Source organism: Populus nigra, chromosome 7 (genome assembly GCF_951802175.1).
Source record: "Populus nigra chromosome 7, ddPopNigr1.1, whole genome shotgun sequence".
Classification (NCBI taxonomy): Eukaryota; Viridiplantae; Streptophyta; class Magnoliopsida; order Malpighiales; family Salicaceae; genus Populus; species Populus nigra.
Window position 1 is genome coordinate 14500244 of NC_084858.1, and position 19077 is coordinate 14519320.

General features: G+C 31.2%; 2 protein-coding genes across 2 annotated transcripts; both read right to left on the minus strand.

The window, feature by feature from the left end:
- Window positions 1–1053: 1053 nt before the first annotated feature.
- On the minus strand, window positions 1054–5011 carry LOC133699955 (uncharacterized). The gene is made up of 5 exons (XM_062123494.1): window positions 4396–5011; window positions 3321–3357; window positions 2708–2944; window positions 2582–2629; window positions 1054–1700 (listed from the first exon to the last, which is right to left on the minus strand). Exons 1-5 carry the CDS (start codon window positions 4719–4721, stop codon window positions 1308–1310), a joined length of 1041 nt encoding a protein of 346 aa, XP_061979478.1. The 5' UTR covers window positions 4722–5011; the 3' UTR covers window positions 1054–1307.
- An 11465-nt stretch (window positions 5012–16476) lies between these two features.
- On the minus strand, window positions 16477–17530 carry LOC133698952 (uncharacterized). The gene has a single exon (XM_062122064.1). The coding sequence runs from the start codon at window positions 16979–16981 to the stop codon at window positions 16538–16540; it is 444 nt and encodes a 147-aa protein (XP_061978048.1). The 5' UTR covers window positions 16982–17530; the 3' UTR covers window positions 16477–16537.
- Between the last annotated feature and the right edge of the window lie 1547 nt (window positions 17531–19077).

Genomic DNA, 19077 nt, shown 5'->3' on the forward strand with positions numbered 1-19077 from the left:
GAATAAACAATCATGGTTGACGTAAACCGCAAGCTAAGATTATGAGAATAAATCAATGAAGTTATAGTTGATGTAAAGCATGCATTATGAATATTGAAATAAATGGGTGAATACAGTAGATGTGAGGTATGAATTTTGAGTTCCAAAATGCCTCGGTGTGACCAAAACTGCTCAAATCTATTAACTTAGTATATTATTACGTGTTTGAACTTTGAAGTGACCTGTCACGTATGTAAATCTGGATTTTATTAAATATGGTCTGCAATCATGTTTGTCATGTTTTTCATGGCCCAAACTTCGTGCAACTCTGGTGAATTTCAATGTACAACATAAGACAATAGCATGATTGTGATCTCCGGATCTTGTCTACGGTAATCAAGCTAGAACCCTGGATAGCCACAGTAATCATACATGATGGATCCCCAGAAAGGATAGTTGATACCTTTAATATTTCCACAATCAAATGAGTCGTGCGGCTCAGATATCACTCATCATCATTGGCAAAGGCAGATGATGGAGCATTGACGAAGATTATTATCAGAAATATGATGAGCCAAGACATGGTAGGAAAGAGATGGTGTTGCATTTTCAGAGATGGAAAGAGGCTACAGTGACAATCTGCAGGTGTTGGAGCAAATTGGGCATGATTTTTTTTCAGTACAATACCGTTCTCAAATCCCACTCGTTAATAGTACTGTTGAAAAGTAGAGTGATGACTGAACATGTAGTATGACTGAGTACAGAGTAAGAAGCTTCATGCTGATAGCGGGAAGAAAATATAAAGATTTATCACTTCTTTCGTCAACTCGCAGAGGCGTGCGCTTTAGCGGCAGATGGGATATACCCTTAAAGTTACTCTAATTGTATCGACTGCCAGGCCAGAAAGTTAGAAGCTTTCCATTTCCCAACCAAAGTTAATCACAAACAAGAAAGAAAATGGTCAGCACCAGACGAGCATTTTTTACTCGAGATACCATTGGCATATGCCAGTTTCCTCAAATCTACAGAGCACGAAAAACTGGGCTCAGATGGAAAAATTGCAACACATGATCATTGGGAACACATCATTTTCATCTTCAAATGAACAGCAGCTGATTCCACAGCAGAGTTGAAATACAAGATTTCGCTTAATTTGACTCATGCTCTAAGGATACATACAGATGTAATATTTATGTGGAAAATTACACTCAAATCTAATAATTTGTACTAGACTCAATGCACATTACAAAAGATGAAGTGAAAAATAAATTACCTTCTCGAGTCAACTAATGCATGCATTTTATTTAAGAAGCTCTTGGTATAAATAATCACCAGACCAATCCTTTTCTTCTAAATCTATCAACACGATCAGTGCTCATCCGAGACTTTTCAGGTTTATTTGGCTTCTTTGACTTCTCAAGCCTGCTATCTAAACTATTTCTAGAGATTACAGGAAGGTCACCCAATTCAAAAGTGTCTGAGCTTCCACTCTCAGATTGTTTGTTCTGATTTTCAGACTCTGTTGTTTTCTTAGAACCATTTGTGGCTGTTTTTAATTTGCCTATGGTCAAAACAAACTTCTTCAGATGTTTGATAAATTCTGGATATAGCTCAAGATTGCAATGCCCGCCTCCATTGATCCACAATGGTTCGTATTTCTCTTTGCAAAGCTTCCAAAGTTGTTTCCCATGAGAGCAATCAACAACTTCATCTGATGTCCCCTGAATTTGCAAATAAATAAATAAAAATCTCTTATATCCATAAAAACATGTTGGCATAATGATTTTATCTCTAACTTCCATAAACATAATTTTGGGGTGATGAGACATAAATCTATGTCAGAACAATGGAATGTACATGCAAATAACTGCAAAATGAACGTTAAAAAGAAAATTTAAGCTATTGAATGGAGGGTCAGCAAATATCAACCTTTTGTTCTGTTCTTCTGACTGATAGAAGCAACAATAAAATCTATGTTGGACTTGTCTATACAACACTATCTAGTTTAAGCAAGGACATGATATACCCAAAAGCCAAAGTAGTTTATTGCAAACTACATATCTATAGATGCTAATTGGGCCACCTTTACACCCTTAGCACATGATGAATTGAAAATTGAGGTTTAAAGAGATCCTCGTTCTGTTATTTTACTTTGTCTTTGCCTTTTTTATTAATTACATCAGACAATAAATGCCACATGAAATGCTCATTTGTTAAGGACCAAATTGATTTATGTTGACACTGAATACAGGCTCATGATGGCTATTAAGAAAATATTTTCCTTCAATTTTTTTCTGGAATGCTAGAATTTTGGTTTATGAGTTATGAGTGCAACCAGAGTTGAATCCTGTTGAAAGCTTTTGTTAAACCCGAGAAACTAAAAAATTTCCTTTATTCATATCTTTGAAGGTTTTGCAGCTACTAATTTTTTTAAATGATAATCTAAAATTTTGTAATCTAGCACAAGAACAACATCAAAACCAAAAGACCTGCTTCTTCACACTAGTTGCCAACCCATGCAATGCATAAAATTATGTCCCAAAGAGATATTATAAACAACTCAAAAAAAGAGAAAAAATTGAAGAGGGGAAATAATACATACATGAATTACGAGAACAGGACAGGTCACCATACCAATTTTGTCAATGTTCTGAAAGGAGAAAGTAACATAAGTGCTCGCACAGAGAATCAAACAGATGTTTAATTGGATCAACACCCCAAAAATTACCTTGTAAATGTCGAACCAGTAAGTCCTTTTGACCGGGTACAATACCCTCATCCCAGACAATATTGGGCTATGCAGAACCACACCTCTCAAATTTGGTAAACGTGAAGAAAGATCAACTGTGGGACCACTACCAACAGACTGACCATACAATATTAGTTGATCATCTTTAACCCCATACTGCTCCTTGAGGCATTTATATGCCGCGTCTATGTCCGCATATGTATTACATTCAGTTGGCTGTTTCAAATGAAAGGTGACAAATGCTGAGAGCAATGCCATATATTACAAACAAACAATGCTAAATGTTTGAGAAACTTAAGTTAGCATTTGATACACATCTATACTGCCATAAAATTCTTGCTTTATGGAAGCAGCATGAAAAATATGCAAATCAAAATGCACAAGGAGAACTTATGTTTCATTTTCTGAATTTGAATATCTATGCTCTGAAACAAGGATATAATTATACCAACAAAGCAAAGTTAACAACGAGGATATCTAAGCATGCATCAGAAATAGATGTCAAAGGGCATGTAAAATTGCTGAAGTTAAGAGCAGGCATAAAAATTTCTTCTGATCATTAGAAACAAGGAATAGGGAAAGCTGGTTAAACCTTTCCGCTTGATTGCCCATAGCCTGAGTAATCGTATCTGGTAAAATGAAACAGTAATACAAGATTAGAAATCAACCCTGAAGCAAACTACAGTAATAATAAAAAAAAAACACCAAGAAGTAGAAAAGCAACACAATTTTTCAAGAATATGAATATTAATCATTTTTTTTCTTTTTTTGCATTCTTTCTGGTTTTTTAAGACAACTATTAGGTTCTTATATGCCTATATTTCTCCATTATATTACAACGGGAACAAGTACACATGATATGAGGCAGTGCTGGAAAGTAAATACCATATCTTCTGCGTTGCTTCCTTAAGGCCTATCCTAAAAGGTAAAAGCCATTCCAATGGTACTTCTGAGATTAAACTATGCCAAGTTAAAACCCAAAATCTACCTTTAAAGACCATTCTTATTGCCATGAAAGTCATTCTGTTTCAGATATGCCAGGAAGAGCAGTAATTTTGTATCAATAGATTCCAGAGAAGACAGAAAAAGGTGTATCTAAATGAAAGACTAATCCAATTCACATCAGGATTTGCAATTGCCCCAACCTTAACTTAGTAAACTTCCATCCACACTAAAATTCATATGTAATCTTCAACAGACTCTCTCAAGTCCTAATAAATGGGTAATATTCAAAATGGTAATTGCAGACTTGTAGGGGGGAAAACCACAACTAAACCTCTCTTTCCACCATTAGAGTTCACTTTCAAAACCAGTTCTAAATAAGATCCCCTCACCAGAGGCATACATTACTTCCTCCCCGTGCAAACAAACTACAAAGTTCACTGCTAAAAAGTCTCCCATCAAACTCAACCGCAGACATTAAAGACCATGTCTTTTCTCCATCAACACTAAAACTACACATGGAAAGCCTCTCCCGTATGCTTGATGAATTAATTATACTAAAGCAATAAATCCAAGAAAGATACCACCAAAAATGCATCAACCCACCAAACCAACACTCATAAAGTTCAATACTGTCAATTAATACAACTAAAAGAACTAAACCAAACAAAATAATAATAACATTAAAAAAAGAAAAGTAATACTTCAAAAGGAAAGGATCTAACCCCATAAGATTAATGCGAAGGCGATTACTCAATTCAACAAAAAGCTCAAACATTTGACCCAAATCAGCTGCATTTCCATGAGAATATAACAAAGTAGCTGAAGCTCTAGGATGCTTTATATGAACAGCCACGATTTCATTTCCACGCCGAGTCCTCAACTTCAAAAAATCCACCTCATCCTTCCTCGGCACCTCCGGTATACACAGTCTAGTAGTAAAACCACCAGACACAGCGGAGAGAGACTCATCAGTTACCACCGTGTAAGAAGGCGGGTTTGGTGGAAAGAAAGCGAACTTCGCGGCAATTGTTGAAGTGACTCCACCCATGTTGTTATTATCTTCCCTATCATTAGATGCTTTGAACTCAAAAAAAAAAAAAAAGGCCTTCTTCAGATCTTAGTAAATTATCAAAGTGGTGGGGCGCGTGAGATGAGGGAGAGTGGGGCGTAGGGTGTAGGGAGTGTGGTGATAAAGTTGGAAGAAGGAATCTTCGATTTTATGGAAATGTCTGGAGTTATAGATTTCAGTTGTGTTAGAGAGAGAGAGAGAGAGAGAGAGAGAGAGAGAGAGAGATGGTTCAGTTGGAATTGTCGCCTGACGGCGACTTATTATTAAGAAGGGAAGGACGGGAGGGACGGGAGCTTTATTTTGTACATGAAAGCACCGTATAGTATATAGATAGTACCAAGATTGTAAATATCTCCATTTTACCTGTAACATCATACAATTTTATGAGTTAATATATGCTTAACATGTAAAATTATTTAAAAAATTCAAAAATAAATGAAATTAGGTTGAAATCGGGTGAAATTATTAAAATTAGGTGAAATCACGTAAAAACACGATTTCAGGACCATTTTAACGATTTCATCAGAAAACATATACCGCCATAACCCTTGCCTCCAGGATCTAGTTGTCCAGCGACTATTGGGTCATTGACTATTGCATTTTCTTTCATTTTTCTTTTCAGCTACTGACACACACACACACACACACAAAGAACAAACAAAATCTAAATCCCTAAAATTCTAAATCCCTAAATCTAATCTCTTTCTTTATTAATAGCTCACGGCCTCACGCCTCACAACTTCCTCTTCCTCTTCATGAATAGCGATAGCGCTCTCCTGGTAACAACTCACGCCTGCCAAACACCGACTCACCCCTTGCAGCTTCCTCTTCCCCCATCATCAACGGCTCACGACCTCCTTTTCATCAACAGCGGCAATGCTCTTCAGTCTTTAGACTGTTCACTCTTCATCAACAACGCTCTCCTCTTCAGTCTTCAACAACGACTTACTCTTCAACCTTCATCAACAGCGGTCTTTTTTTTCCATCATCAACAGCTTCCTCTACAGTTTACACTCTACACTGTAAGTTGTTCCATTTATAATGTCATTTTGTTTGGTTGTTGAGAAAGTTTTAGAAAAAGATGTGACCTTTTTATTGTTATGTGCTGATTAGTTGAACTAAATTTAATTAATTTCTTGATAAATTATTGTGCTTAATATCGGTTTGGTTTGCTAATGATTTAGAGGTGATGAAAGTTAAGATTTTGATAGACCAGAAGTAGACTGTGATAAGAAAAAATATATGCAACATGATGTTATTCAAATCGGGAAGAAATTTGGAGGATTTTATGGGGTTTATTATTATTATTATTTTGTGTTATGGACTGATATGTGGGTTGTGAACTTTACACCTTTCCTCTTTATCAATATGGTTCTTCTCTATGAATAAGCTATGATTGATGGAACTGGATTTGCGATTTATGGCTAATTGGTTTTGTGGATAGTTTACTGCTTAAATTATATTTGTTTATAGTTAAGCTTGTTGACTAGAGGATATCTTCCTTTTCTTGCCCATCTTTCGGTGGTGCAACATGATTACAGTCTAGATGCACTATGCTTAGAGGATTTATATAACCGGTCATAGTTATAGTCTTCTAAATTTTCACTACAATTTTTATAATTGTCTTCGAACTGCTGATAAGGTTTTGGATAATACTAGCTGCATGAATCACAGAGAACAATCTTGGCTAATTTTATTGTCATTATTGATTTATATTACTAGTCATGTATTATGGTACTTTTTTTTTAATAAAAAATTAATTACAATCATAAAATGTTTGGATTGATTATAGGGCTGATTTGAGTTGATTCTTGAATTGTTGAACTTATGGCATCTAGAAAAAATTCTTCTGGTAATAGGCTTGATGTGGGATAATAACATGGTATAGATATTGATAAGAATTCTAGAAAAGTTCAGTACAAGTATTGTAAAAAATTATTAGTGGAGATATTTTTCGTTTCAAACAGCATTTAGCTTGCACTCATAAGGATGTTGAGCCATGTCAACAAGTATTAGAAAATGTTAAGCAGATGATTTTGGGTGTTTTGGTGAAAAATCTAAAAGCAACTGAAAAGAAAAGAAAGGCTCATCAATATAATGGAAATGATGATGATGATATTAGCTCGAAAGAAAAAGGAAAGAGAGCAGCTAATGGGAGTGAAAGTACACAAACAAACCTAAATCAATTGCTAAAAAGGATATTAGAAAAGAAGCATGTCGACAAATTGCAAGGTTTTTCTACATTAATGCAATTCCATTTAATTGTGTAAAAAACCTTGAGTTTCTTAAGGCACTTGAATTGGTTGCAAAGCATAGGCCAGGTTTCAAGCCTCCATCCTACCATGATATTAGAGAGAAGTATTTGAAGCAAGAAGTGGATCAAACAATAAAATTGCTTGAGGAGTACGAGCTAGAATGGAAAAAAACAGGTTGTTCAATAATGTCTTATAGATGGACAGGTAAAAAAAGACGTTGTATTTATAACTTTTTTGTTAATAGTCCTAAAGGGATAGTATTTTTGTCATCGGTGGATACTTCTAATATGTTCAAGACTGCTAATAAGGTATTTGAGATGTTGGATGCCATTGTGAAGAGGGTTGAGGAGGAAAATATTGTCCAAGTAGTCACCGATAATGCTACAAATTATAAGGCAGCATGACAATTATTGATGGAAAAAGAAAGAGTTTGTTTTGGACACCATGTGTTGCCCATTATATTGACTTGATATTGAAATATTTCGAGAAGAAGTTAAAGGTTCATCAAGTAACTATTACTAAGGGAAGGAGAATCACCTCATATATTTATTTAATAATTATTCTTATTTCCATGCTAAGGTACTTTATGGAAGGAAGGGATTTGATTAGGCCTGCTGCCACTCGGTTTGCTACAACGTATTTGACTATAAGATGTTTGAATGATCATAAAATGCAACTGATGACTATGTTTACTTCCAAACAGTAGAGTTCATGTAAGTTTGCAAGAATAGAACAAGGGAAACGAATTCAAAATTGTGTTTTGGACAACAGGTTTTGGCATGATGTCACTATATATATTAAGGCAACATATTCTCTAATTAAAGTTCTTCGATTAGTTGATTCAGATGAGAAACTAGCTATGAGTTTTATATATAAAGCAATGGATGAAGCAAAAGAAAATATACAAATGAATTTTGGTTCTGTGAAAAAAAGATATATATCTTGCTAATTGTTTATTTCAAATGTTGTCATCTATTAATATGAATGTCTTTAGAGATACTTCCAATTGAGATATTCCTAGATTGTAATGATTTTTTATATATATAGTTATATATCTATATGAAATATTGTTAATGCAGGATGGGAACTTCAACTCCAAAAACCTTTATATGCAGCAGCTTATTATTTGAATCTCCATTATCATTATAATTCTAATTTTAAGATTAATGCCAACATTAAAATTGGATTATATCAATACTTAGAAAGGATGATGCCTAATGCAATTGAAAGGTGCAAAATTAACTTACAACTTGAATCATTCAGGGATGCAAAAGGGTTGTTTGGCATTGAGGTTGCCAATACAGCAAGAGATTAAAAAAAACTTCAGCTCAATGGTGCGATTTTTACGAGGATGAATATCCAGAATTACAAAGGTTTGCAATCTGAGTTCTAAGCTTGACTTGTACTTCATCTGGATGTGAGAGTAACTGGAGTACATTTGAAATGGTGAGTTTTTTTTATTTTATTATTTTAAATGTTGAAATATTTGATAACATCTTATAAATTTGAATTGTTTATCTAGGTTCATACAACGAAAAAATCGTTTGCACTAGAAAAAAATGAATGACTTGGTATTTGTAATGTGCAATCTAAAATTGAATGATAACCAAATCAAAAAGCAAGCTGATGATTTTGGTGTAGTAGATGATCTTTCATCTGATGATGATTGGATAACCGAGGGAGAAAAACATTCAAACTTTGATTTGCTTGGTGCTATTTATAATGCAACACGAAGAAAAAATGGTAAAGAAGATGAAAGTGATAAAGAAGAAATTCCTAATGATGCTGAAACGGAGAGTCATGGTATTGAAGATGATTTGAAGATTCAAATTGATGACAATTTAGAGAATTCAAGGAGTTTTGAGTTAAATAACATTGATAATATTGGTGTTGGTATTGGTAGTAGCACTAATGTTCATAATATTGATGTTGGTACTAGTAGTGATACTAATAATCCTCTTGATGATAATGATATTGATGAATGTCTGAGGAATAATGAGCAAGATGAAAGCAATGTAGCTAGTTTTAGTTTACATGACACATCAGCAGATTGTTTGTTTTAAGTTTGTTAATTGTTAATTAATGAAAAGTTACTTAAATTATGTATAAATTTTTATTTGAACCATGTATTTTAAGGTGTTTGAACTATGTATGAAAATAAAATTCTTTATGATTTTACGATTCGAGTTTATTTTGCATTTTCTGTACCGTGTCAAAAATATGTTTTTGACAACCTTGGATAGTACGACTTTACTGCCCGCACTAGGATAAAAAATATTTATGGAAAAAAAAGGTTATTATAAATTTATAGGTAGGATATAAATGTTTGAGTATTTAATATTAATTATTTTTTAAAGTATTGTTTTATTTGAAAATATATTAAAATAATATATTTTTTATTTTTTAAAATTTATTTTTGAAATTAACATATCAAAATCATCCAAAAATACTAAAAAATTATTTTAAAGTAAAATTAAAATTATTTCAAATTTTAATAAAAAAACAGGTTGAAACTCAATTTCAAATACTTTTAAAATTTCTTAGTCCGATTACTTGTTTTGCTTGAATTTAAAATTAACTCGTGTGTGAGTTGTTTTAATATGACTTATTCAACTTGGTGGATTTAAAAGCAATCTAAATGGTTGGTAAAAAAATATATATATTGTTTGGCTTTACAAAATAAATTCAAGAAGATATTTTTTTTTTTATATTGAGACAACAATATATTTGACCGGCCTGAGCTTTGCAACTTAACCCGCCAACCCAGCGACCTAGACCATCGACTTTGTTGGATTTAATGACCTTGTTTTCTTAAACCACTTTATACTTAATGATTGATAATAAAAATAAACACATAAAATTAAGCATCAATCAAATATCGGGATATTTGTTTGAGACTGCAATAAACTTATAGAAAAAAATCAAAATAAATTAAGAATATCAATTCAAAATCAACCAAATATTGAAGAATAAAATTTAAAAAATAAATAAAAAGGATTCAATTGAAAGAGAAAAAATAAAAGATGAATTTTTTAAGGAACAAAAGAGGTTCGATCAAGCAGGTCAACTTTAAAACCTCTCGATTCAACTCCTTGCCTCACTTAGATTTAAAGTTAACATGTGTGAAAGTTACTCTGATATGATCTAATTAACTTGCTGGATTTAAATAGAACTTGGATGACAGGTAAAAAACATAGTTTGGCTTTAAAATAAAGCTAAAATGACAACTCTTTTTTTTTTTATTGAGACAACGATATATTGGATCACTCTGGGTTTCACGGATTAACCCATCAAATTTACAATCTAGATCATAAACTCCATCTGGTATCACAACTTTATTTTTTTAACTATTTTTTACTTAATAATATAATAACAAAAATAAATGATCGTAAAATTAAGTATCAATTAAATTTTGAGGTATTTGATTGAAATTGTGATAATTTTATAAAAATAAATTATAAAAATTAAATTTTAAAATAAATAAAAATATTAAAGGATAAAATTTAAGCAAGCCACGAGGGACTCCATAAAAAACAATTAGGATTCCATCACTAATTTATTTTTAACACCAGACTATTAAAACAATATAAAATAAAATAAAAAGATTCTTGGAAAAGCTGATGTGTACTCTGATTTGCTAACGTGTCAATCTGTGCGGGGGTTGTTCTGTTTATATAACGCTCGTGGTCCTGCAATGACGTACTTACATGGCATCTGTGGCTATGAGCACACTGTTGAGACTTTCTCTTCTTGTAGTGGAACTGTGGGGACAAAAGAGGACATGTCGTTTAAAGTTTAAAGAGAAGAAAAAAAGGAATCTCACGCACTAAACATAAGCGCGTGATTATTACATTTTTTAATATATAAAGCCGGTATAGGGTTTATTTTTATTTTTTCGTGGAATGGTTTTTTTTAATTAACATCATGCTCGGGTTAGTTTATATATATTTTAATTAATTTTATAAATTTTAAAATTAATAATTATATAATTTTTTAGTAATTGTCATATTAATAATTAAAAGACTTCAACTAATTTATTATAAATTTATAATAAATTTTATTTCACATCACAAAAGAGAGGAGAATCCCACTAGACTCACACAATTTCCTACTAGTGAAATTCGATCCAATTATAGATTGCTTCAATTTTTATGAGATTAATAATTATTGTTAAAACCTCAATGAGTAAGATTTAAAAAAGGATAGTTTTATTTATTTATTTATCTAGTTTTTGTTACTTAATAAGAAAAGGATAAAGGATCCTATTTACATTATCTAATTGTTTTTTCAAAGATTTCAATTTATATGGAATCCAAACAAGATAAGCTATCCATCCTATTGGAGGGGTGAAGCTGTAGCTCTCATGTCAATCAACTCCTGGAAAAAGAAGACCTATACTATAGAAAGAGTCTAGGTCCATCGTATTAATAAGCTTTTAACTTATTATTGATGTATTTTGACTACTGTGTATAAATTTTTATTGTGCAGTTATACAGGCTTTGAATTAAGAGCAAGAAAAAAAGTGAAAAATTAATTAAACATAAAAAATTAAAAAATAACTAAAAAAATTAAATCATGAAAAAAATCCGATTAAATTGATTAGAATTTTTTTTAAAAAAAATTGATTCAATTCGATTTCGGTTTTATATGTCTGAAACTGAAAAAACCGAACCGAACCGAACAAAAAAAATCAGAAAAAAATCAAGTCAAACAGGAAAATGGAGCTAAACCAGTTTGAACCGGTTTTTATTCTAAAAAACAGAATCGAACCGGTTGGTTTGAACCAATTTAGGTTTTTTTTAAAATTTTTTGGTTTGATTATTTTTTTTTTGAAAAAAAACCAAATCAAACTGAAAATAATTACTTTTATTTTGAATGATTGTTGGTTTTAGAGTGATTGGAGGTATAATAGGAATTGCTTTAAAATGTTTTATTGTTTAAAAATGTATTAAAATAATATATTTTTTATTTTTTTAAAATTATTTTTAATATTAATATATTAAAATAATTTGAAAATATTAAAAAAATAAATTTAAAATAAAAAATTTTAATTCTTTTGAAAAAAAAATTTAAAATAAAAAACAAACTGGATTTTAACACCTTTATCCCACACAGATTGTATTACCATTCCGGAGAATTTATTCACGGTGGGATAATGAACTTCAAATTAGCTTTCTGTTTTCTCCTTTTGGGCTTTAGTTTAACTAACTGCAAATTAGCAAAGCCTTTACCTAGGAAGAAGATTATGGATTTGTCAATGGTGGGCTTTAAAGCTTTGAATTTGTTTTTTATTTTAAAAATGTTTTAAAAAAATTAATTTTTTTCATTTGATTTAAATTAATTTTTTTTGTTTTCAGATTATTTTTTTATATTAATATCAAAAATAATTTTTAAAAAATATATTATTTTAATATATTTCTAAATAAAAATACTTTAAAAAATAAGTTTTACACACTCTCACACACCCCTTTTATTAGTTAAGAGAGACCAAAATGCTATTCACTAAAGTTAGAAGATAAACTATGGGAGAAATCTAAGAAGTAGTCAATGTTAATATGAAATAATTTAATAAATTCTTCTAACTAACTAAAATATAGATGAACATTATATTGATAATAACATGACATAAATATGGAAAGAGTAATTATGCTTTAAACGTGTGTTTGATATTGTAATGGATAATATTTTTTAAAATTATATTTTAATTAAAAATATATTAAAATATTATTATTTTAAATTAAATTTTTATTTTTGATATTAATAAAATCATTAAAAAAACACTCAAAAAAATATTTTAATATATTTTTAAATAAAAAAATAATTAAAGTATAGATTGTAACGCAAAAACATAAACAAAGCCAACCCAAAATCTACTTCAACTTGTTAAGTATTTTTGGAATAGTTTTGACACAGCAAAACTAAATACTTATCTATGCAGGTCTTAAGAGTTTAATCTTATAAGTTCCTCTTGAACTGTCAATTGTTTTAATCTTCATTGACATCTTGTGTAATTTTTTGTTCTTTCAATTTTAATACATGAATTATTAGGTCTTTTGATTAAGATCCTATAAACCATTATTTAGCACTACGGTTGGAAAGTGTTTTTAAAAAATTTTAAAATTTTTTTATTTTTTGTTTTACTTTAAATTAATATGTCTTTGATATTTTCAGATTATTTTGATGTGTTGATGTCAAAAATAATTTTTTAAAAATAAAAAAATATTATTTTAATATATTTTAAAATAAAAAATATTTTGAAAAACGATCACTATCCCATTTTCAAAATATTGGCATTATTAATAACAACATCATCTCAAAAAAAAAAAAACAAAGAGTTTTATGACATACCAATTTTGAAGCAAGCCATCATCCTAAATTTTCAATTTTTAAGATTTGAAAATTTTGAATCAATAAGCTAAAACCCAAAATTCTTATATGTTTGTTTTGAGTTTGAAAATGGTTTTTCATGTGATGAAATGTTATTTGCAAGGGTGAAAAAAATTGTTTCTGTAATTTGTTTTTGGAGTGATTTAATGGCTGAAAATGGAGAATTTTGATGCTCAATTTTGACAATGAATCCTCAATCCAAACACCCAATAGTAAATACAAGTTTATTCATCAACTCTATGCTGGGAGTTTGATTAATTTTTTTTAATGTGAAAAAAAATCCAAACATTACTAAGGTACTGTTATTTAATAAAAAAAAATAATTACAAACTTAAAATAAAAATGCATATTGAATATATTTTTTAAATATTGATATGATGATATATTAAATGATATTTTCTTATTAAATATTGAGATGATGATATATTATATAGACTCAAGTTAATTTGTTAAATCTATGGTCTAAGTTATGAGATTGCGATATTCTTATCTATAGAAAAAAATTTCAAAATAAACTATCAAAGTCAATTCATGATCAATTCAATGTTGAATGATGAATTTAAACAAAAAAATAAAAAACTAATAAAATGATAAAAAACTATTTGAGTCAACTCGGGTTAAACTTCTAAATTCCTGACCCTGGTCATAAAATCGTGATAACATTATAGAAAGAATATATATATTCAATGTTGAATAATGAAATAAAAAAAAAATCAAAAAACCTGGTAATCACGAACTAACATATTAAACCCTTGACATAAACCATGAGACCGAGATAAATGCATAAAAAATAAATATAAAAAATTATAAAACTCCACCAGTAGATTCGATGCTGAGGGTTGTAATAAAAAAAAAAACTAAATCCAGATCAAGATAACTTTACAGAAAACAAATTGAAAAAAAAAAAAATTTAATTCTCAAACAATCTAATATTAAAAAGATAAAATTAAAAATAATCTAATATTTAATGATGAAATTAAAAAGAAATTAAAAAAAATTGTGATGTTGAAAGGTAAAATTAAAAATAAATATTTCAATAAATAATTTTTTGTACTGTGGCTACTATATTTAACCACACCCTCCACCACTCCAGTGTTTAGTTAATATTAAAATGAAAAGAAAAATAAGTATAAAAAGTATCAATCAAAATGGTTCAGAGGATTTTAATATGAAGCAGGCGATCTTAAACAAGTCATACTGATAATTTACTCCAGAAATAGATTCCCAAGAGACGGTGAGAGCCATCCTGGAAGCTGCCAAATTCTATCAACCTTGTTTGTCATGTGATCTTAGAGGATGGATATAAGAACTCTTCTTGCTCGTAGATTGGAATATTCCAGACTTATTCATGCTCTCAGGCAAGGTAATAGATGTGCTTATTACCTTGCTAAGATCGATGGGAGCTCAAAGTCCGGTGGAAGAGGTTATTTGGAACTCTCCTCCGCCAGTTTTGTGGCTGCTAGGAGGCCGGCTGCATGAGCATATGGCCTTTTCCGGGACCCAGAAAGAAAAAAAGAAAAAAGAAGAAGAAGAGGAACAATGGTTAATTTGTAGTTCCTGTGCTTGCTGGATTGGCCCTAAATAACTTAATCATATTACCTTTGATTTGAATACATAACAAGCAAAGACATTAACCAACTTGATTAGGGAAGCAAGCTGTTATGATCACTTTAGGGCAAAGTGGATCCTTAGTGTCCCCAAAGTGCCTTAAATACAGGAGGCTGTTGCCAAAAAGAATGAACATACTTCAAACTTCAACCAAGAGTGTCCAGGCTTGTCTTCTTTTCCCCCCCTTCTATGAATAGAGCTCAGGATTTTTGCTCTATTTTCGCTGGACACCCGCATGCAGGAGCTAGCGCTTCGAAAATGCATTATGTTAAGCCTGATATTAACCATAACATGAAACTCATCACCCCAATGTGCCTTTCAATTCCAACTTCATATTGTTTAATTTTTTTTTTAAAAAAAAACTTCGGTGGTGTCTATCATTATAATAACAATTACTTTTTAAAATGATTTAATTAAAAAATAAATTAAAATAATATTTATTTTAAACAGCATATCAAAACACAGCTTGCCCGCATAAACAAAAAGGTTTTTCCCATTGCTTCCTACTATTTGTTTTCTTTTTTTAAGAAAAGAAAACTATTATTGAAAATCACATGGATATATTTATGCTGCTGGAGACCCTAAAAATGGACAAAGCTTGCTGGGTCTTTAAAAGCTGAATTGCATCAAATTTGAATTAGGCATGTTACCCCTCAAGCTCCAAACATGATTATGCTTAAACTTTGTGTTTAAACATCATCATTTAACCCCCCCAAGCATAAATTTACACTAAATAAGGACCACCACCATGCATGTATGATCCATATTTTCATCATGGGTCAACAAATAATTGAAAGCAAGTATACGAGCACATAGCCCTTGCACCATCTTGATATAATTAAATACAATCCCTTAGCATCATCAACACATGGAAGCTGCGATTGAGAGAGACTTTATACTAAAAATTATTGAACTCCATCATATCTCTGTCTTCAATTTGTCTACATGATCTATAGCATCTTCAATGCTCCTACCCCACCTTATATACAAAAACTATTTGACAAATCAATCCGTTCTTTGGAATCTTCCTTGCTCTCATAAAGCATCCCCTTGACCCTTCTCCCCGCCGTCTTCTTCCTGGCACTCTGTGATAAAATGCGCCGGTTATGCTAACATACGCCCTGTAAATGTCTTTCCCTTCCTACCAAACTCACATTTTGCTTCTTTTTATATATATTATATATATAAAAAGAAGCAAAATGTGAGTTTGGTAGCAAGGGAAAGACAACCAAGTTTTGATATCATAGATTATTTAAATGTACTTATAAATATCTTTTCTCTTAATCTTTTTTTTTTATCCAAATTATTTGAATAATTGTTACAATTAACAGTTTTTGTAAATTTCACTAGAAATGTTTAATACTATCCTTAATCTTTTAATTTCTCAAGAAAAAAAAAACACGGATAATTTTATTTGAGAATCAATTTCTACGTACAAGCAGCATATATATAATTTCTCAAGTAAAAATAAATACTTCACAAAATTTAAAAATAGAAGAAACAAAAATATTCCATTTATCCGTACAAATTTTCAGAAACAATTTACTACTCAGGGATGGTAACTAATACAGGTCTCCAAGCTCTCCTTAACAATCTATATCTCAACGACGCCGCAACCGGTCTCAACGCGCCGCCACCGACACCACCTCTCCTCACCGCCGCTGCACCACCACTAATCAACCCCACCTCCTCACCGCCACCACGCTCACCACTCCTCCTCTCCATCTCCTCAAAAGGCGGCGAAGACACAAACAAATCCTTCAATTTCCTCCTCACCCTCTTCTCGGGCAACGGATCTTCCTCTACTTCCGATTCATCTTCTCGCCGTGGAATCCTCCGGCGAACATCGGAGTTCTTTGAAAGTAGCATCCGAAGAGTCTTCCTCCGGCGGCGGATGTGGAAGACGGGACTTGTTGTTGGACTTTGCGTTGGTGTTGCTGTCACTGCACATTGTGTAGCTAGTAGCTTGAATTTATGCAGCGTCGCCATTAATCAACGAAAACAAGAAGACCCCACTTTCTCTCTCTCTCTATACAATCTTGAGATCTAATTTATCGAACCCATCTGGGTTTTCTTCGGGTTTATGCTGTTTGCCGTTCTTGAAGAAGAAGAAGAATACTTATTTATGATCTAATCTCTTAAATTGTATGCTGTTGTTTATCTGGATTTGAAGGGTGGGTGGTAGTATTTGTTATGTGATGACAAGTGGAGGAGAAGGGGAGGTTTCGGTATATAGGAATTGATGCTAGTGAATGAGTCCAAGGAGTAGAGTGTGAGAGATAGAATTGTGTTTTTGTTTTAGCGATGGCTAATGATGATGGGATTCAGAGAGCTCGAGGCCATGGAAAATTGCATGTAATGCTGCTCCTTTGTATGATCTAATCTAATGTTGGTTAAATCCAAAGTACATCAGATTAATAAATAATGTTGTGTTTGTCTTTTGTAGAGGGGAAGGGAGATGAACCGTTGCTTTTGTCCTCACTTAATAGTTTTCATCAAAATACTGAGAATTTAGTGGTGGCATGAAAATTGCCAAAAACAAGTTCAGGAACTGTTAAATCTAATCTAGGAATTAAATAATAATGAATGAATCATGTTTGTTATTTATTGGCTAAGTATATATTATTTGCAGAAATAACTCTTCGAAGAAGTGACAGCAACGAGTCTTCTTCCTAGAAGAGTCCCTTTTCTTCTCTTTACTTTTCTACGTTAATTTCTCTTTTATTTTCTTCTTCTTGTCTGTTTTCTGGTATTCTTCGACAGTGAAAAGTGATAGTCTATCCTTGGCAGTGAAGAGTTAAGAATCCATGAAGGTAAAAATAAAAATAAAAATAAAGGACAGCACACGAAGTATGATTCTGTTTCTTATTTCTTTTAATAGCGTATGCAATAATCTAATTATGACCCTTTTTCTTTTTGGATTTGCTAGGATTTTGGACTCTAAACCTGCATCGGCTAGAGAACAGGATCAATTATGCAAAATGAGGTAGAGGGCGATCAAAAAGGGGATTAGAAGACAATTTGTTTTAAAATATCTCTATATATTTTTTTATTTTATTAACGTGGATGTCCGGATCAATTTGTGTGTATCTCGATTAATCTTACGAGTTCTGAAGTTAAAAACTATGTAAGTTTCTAGTGACCATTATATTAACAATTATAGGGCTCGAATCTGAGATCACACAAAAAAAAACTTTTTAGTTTCAAGTTCTTATAAAGAATATCTTTATACTTAATCTTATAAATTCCTTCTAATTTTCCTATACAAGGGAAATTTCTTATTTTCCATAGCTTTTCTATTGGATATAGATGTACACTAGCTTGTGTATGAAAACATTGAACCAAAATAAATAAATAAAATAATCTATTGCAGTGTGATACACAAAACATATTTGGCCGGTGAGGCAGACATTTTTTTTTAATGTGGCGTCAAACCAACTAGCAATATCACATGTAATTCACCATGCTTGTTAAACTCTATATCACATCACACAATTAAACAAGATAGGACTTACATCACTAAACTTAGTCTACAGCATCTAAACATGAAGTATGCTACACCGCTAGTCCGTGTTATGTTTTTCTGTAAATATTTAGGTGTTGCAAGCCTATTAAAAAAATTCAATGACTTGAGTAATAGTATCAACTTATGAAATAAGTTTTTTTTTATTATTATTTGAATCAGATGAAAGAAAGGCAATGATAGAAAACCTATGTTTTCTATAAAAGCAACATCAATAACTTGTGAAAATAAAACCTTTTTTTAAGTGTAAAAAAACAATATTGTTTAATTTTCAACCAATTAAACATGAAAGGATAAAATAAGAAAAAAATAGTATGATTCAACCTGACCTAGCATGATAAGCATGTAACCTGAGTAATAAAGAGTAGATCAAAATGGTCAACTTGTCAAACCCGCATGGGATCATGAGGTTAGGATAACCTGACAGAAAAGAAATTGAAGAAAACAACAAAGCTAAATTTGTTTTAAGTAAAAACTAACATTAAGCGATAAAATAAGAAAAAAATAAGTAAAAAAAAAGAATGTCAACCCTTGCTAACTTTTCAAACTCGTGAATTGAATA

Coding starts and splice junctions, on each gene's coding strand:
- LOC133699955 (XM_062123494.1), bottom strand. CDS start 4,721: ATGGGTGGAGTCACTTCAACAATTGCCGCGAAGTTCGCTTTCTTTCCA. Junction 2,945..3,320: donor ATGGGCAATCAAGCGGAAAG/GTTTAACCAGCT, acceptor CATTTGAAACAG/CCAACTGAATGTAATACATA. Junction 2,630..2,707: donor ACTGGTTCGACATTTACAAG/GTAATTTTTGGG, acceptor TTCTCCTTTCAG/AACATTGACAAAATTGGTAT.
- LOC133698952 (XM_062122064.1), bottom strand. CDS start 16,981: ATGGCGACGCTGCATAAATTCAAGCTACTAGCTACACAATGTGCAGTG.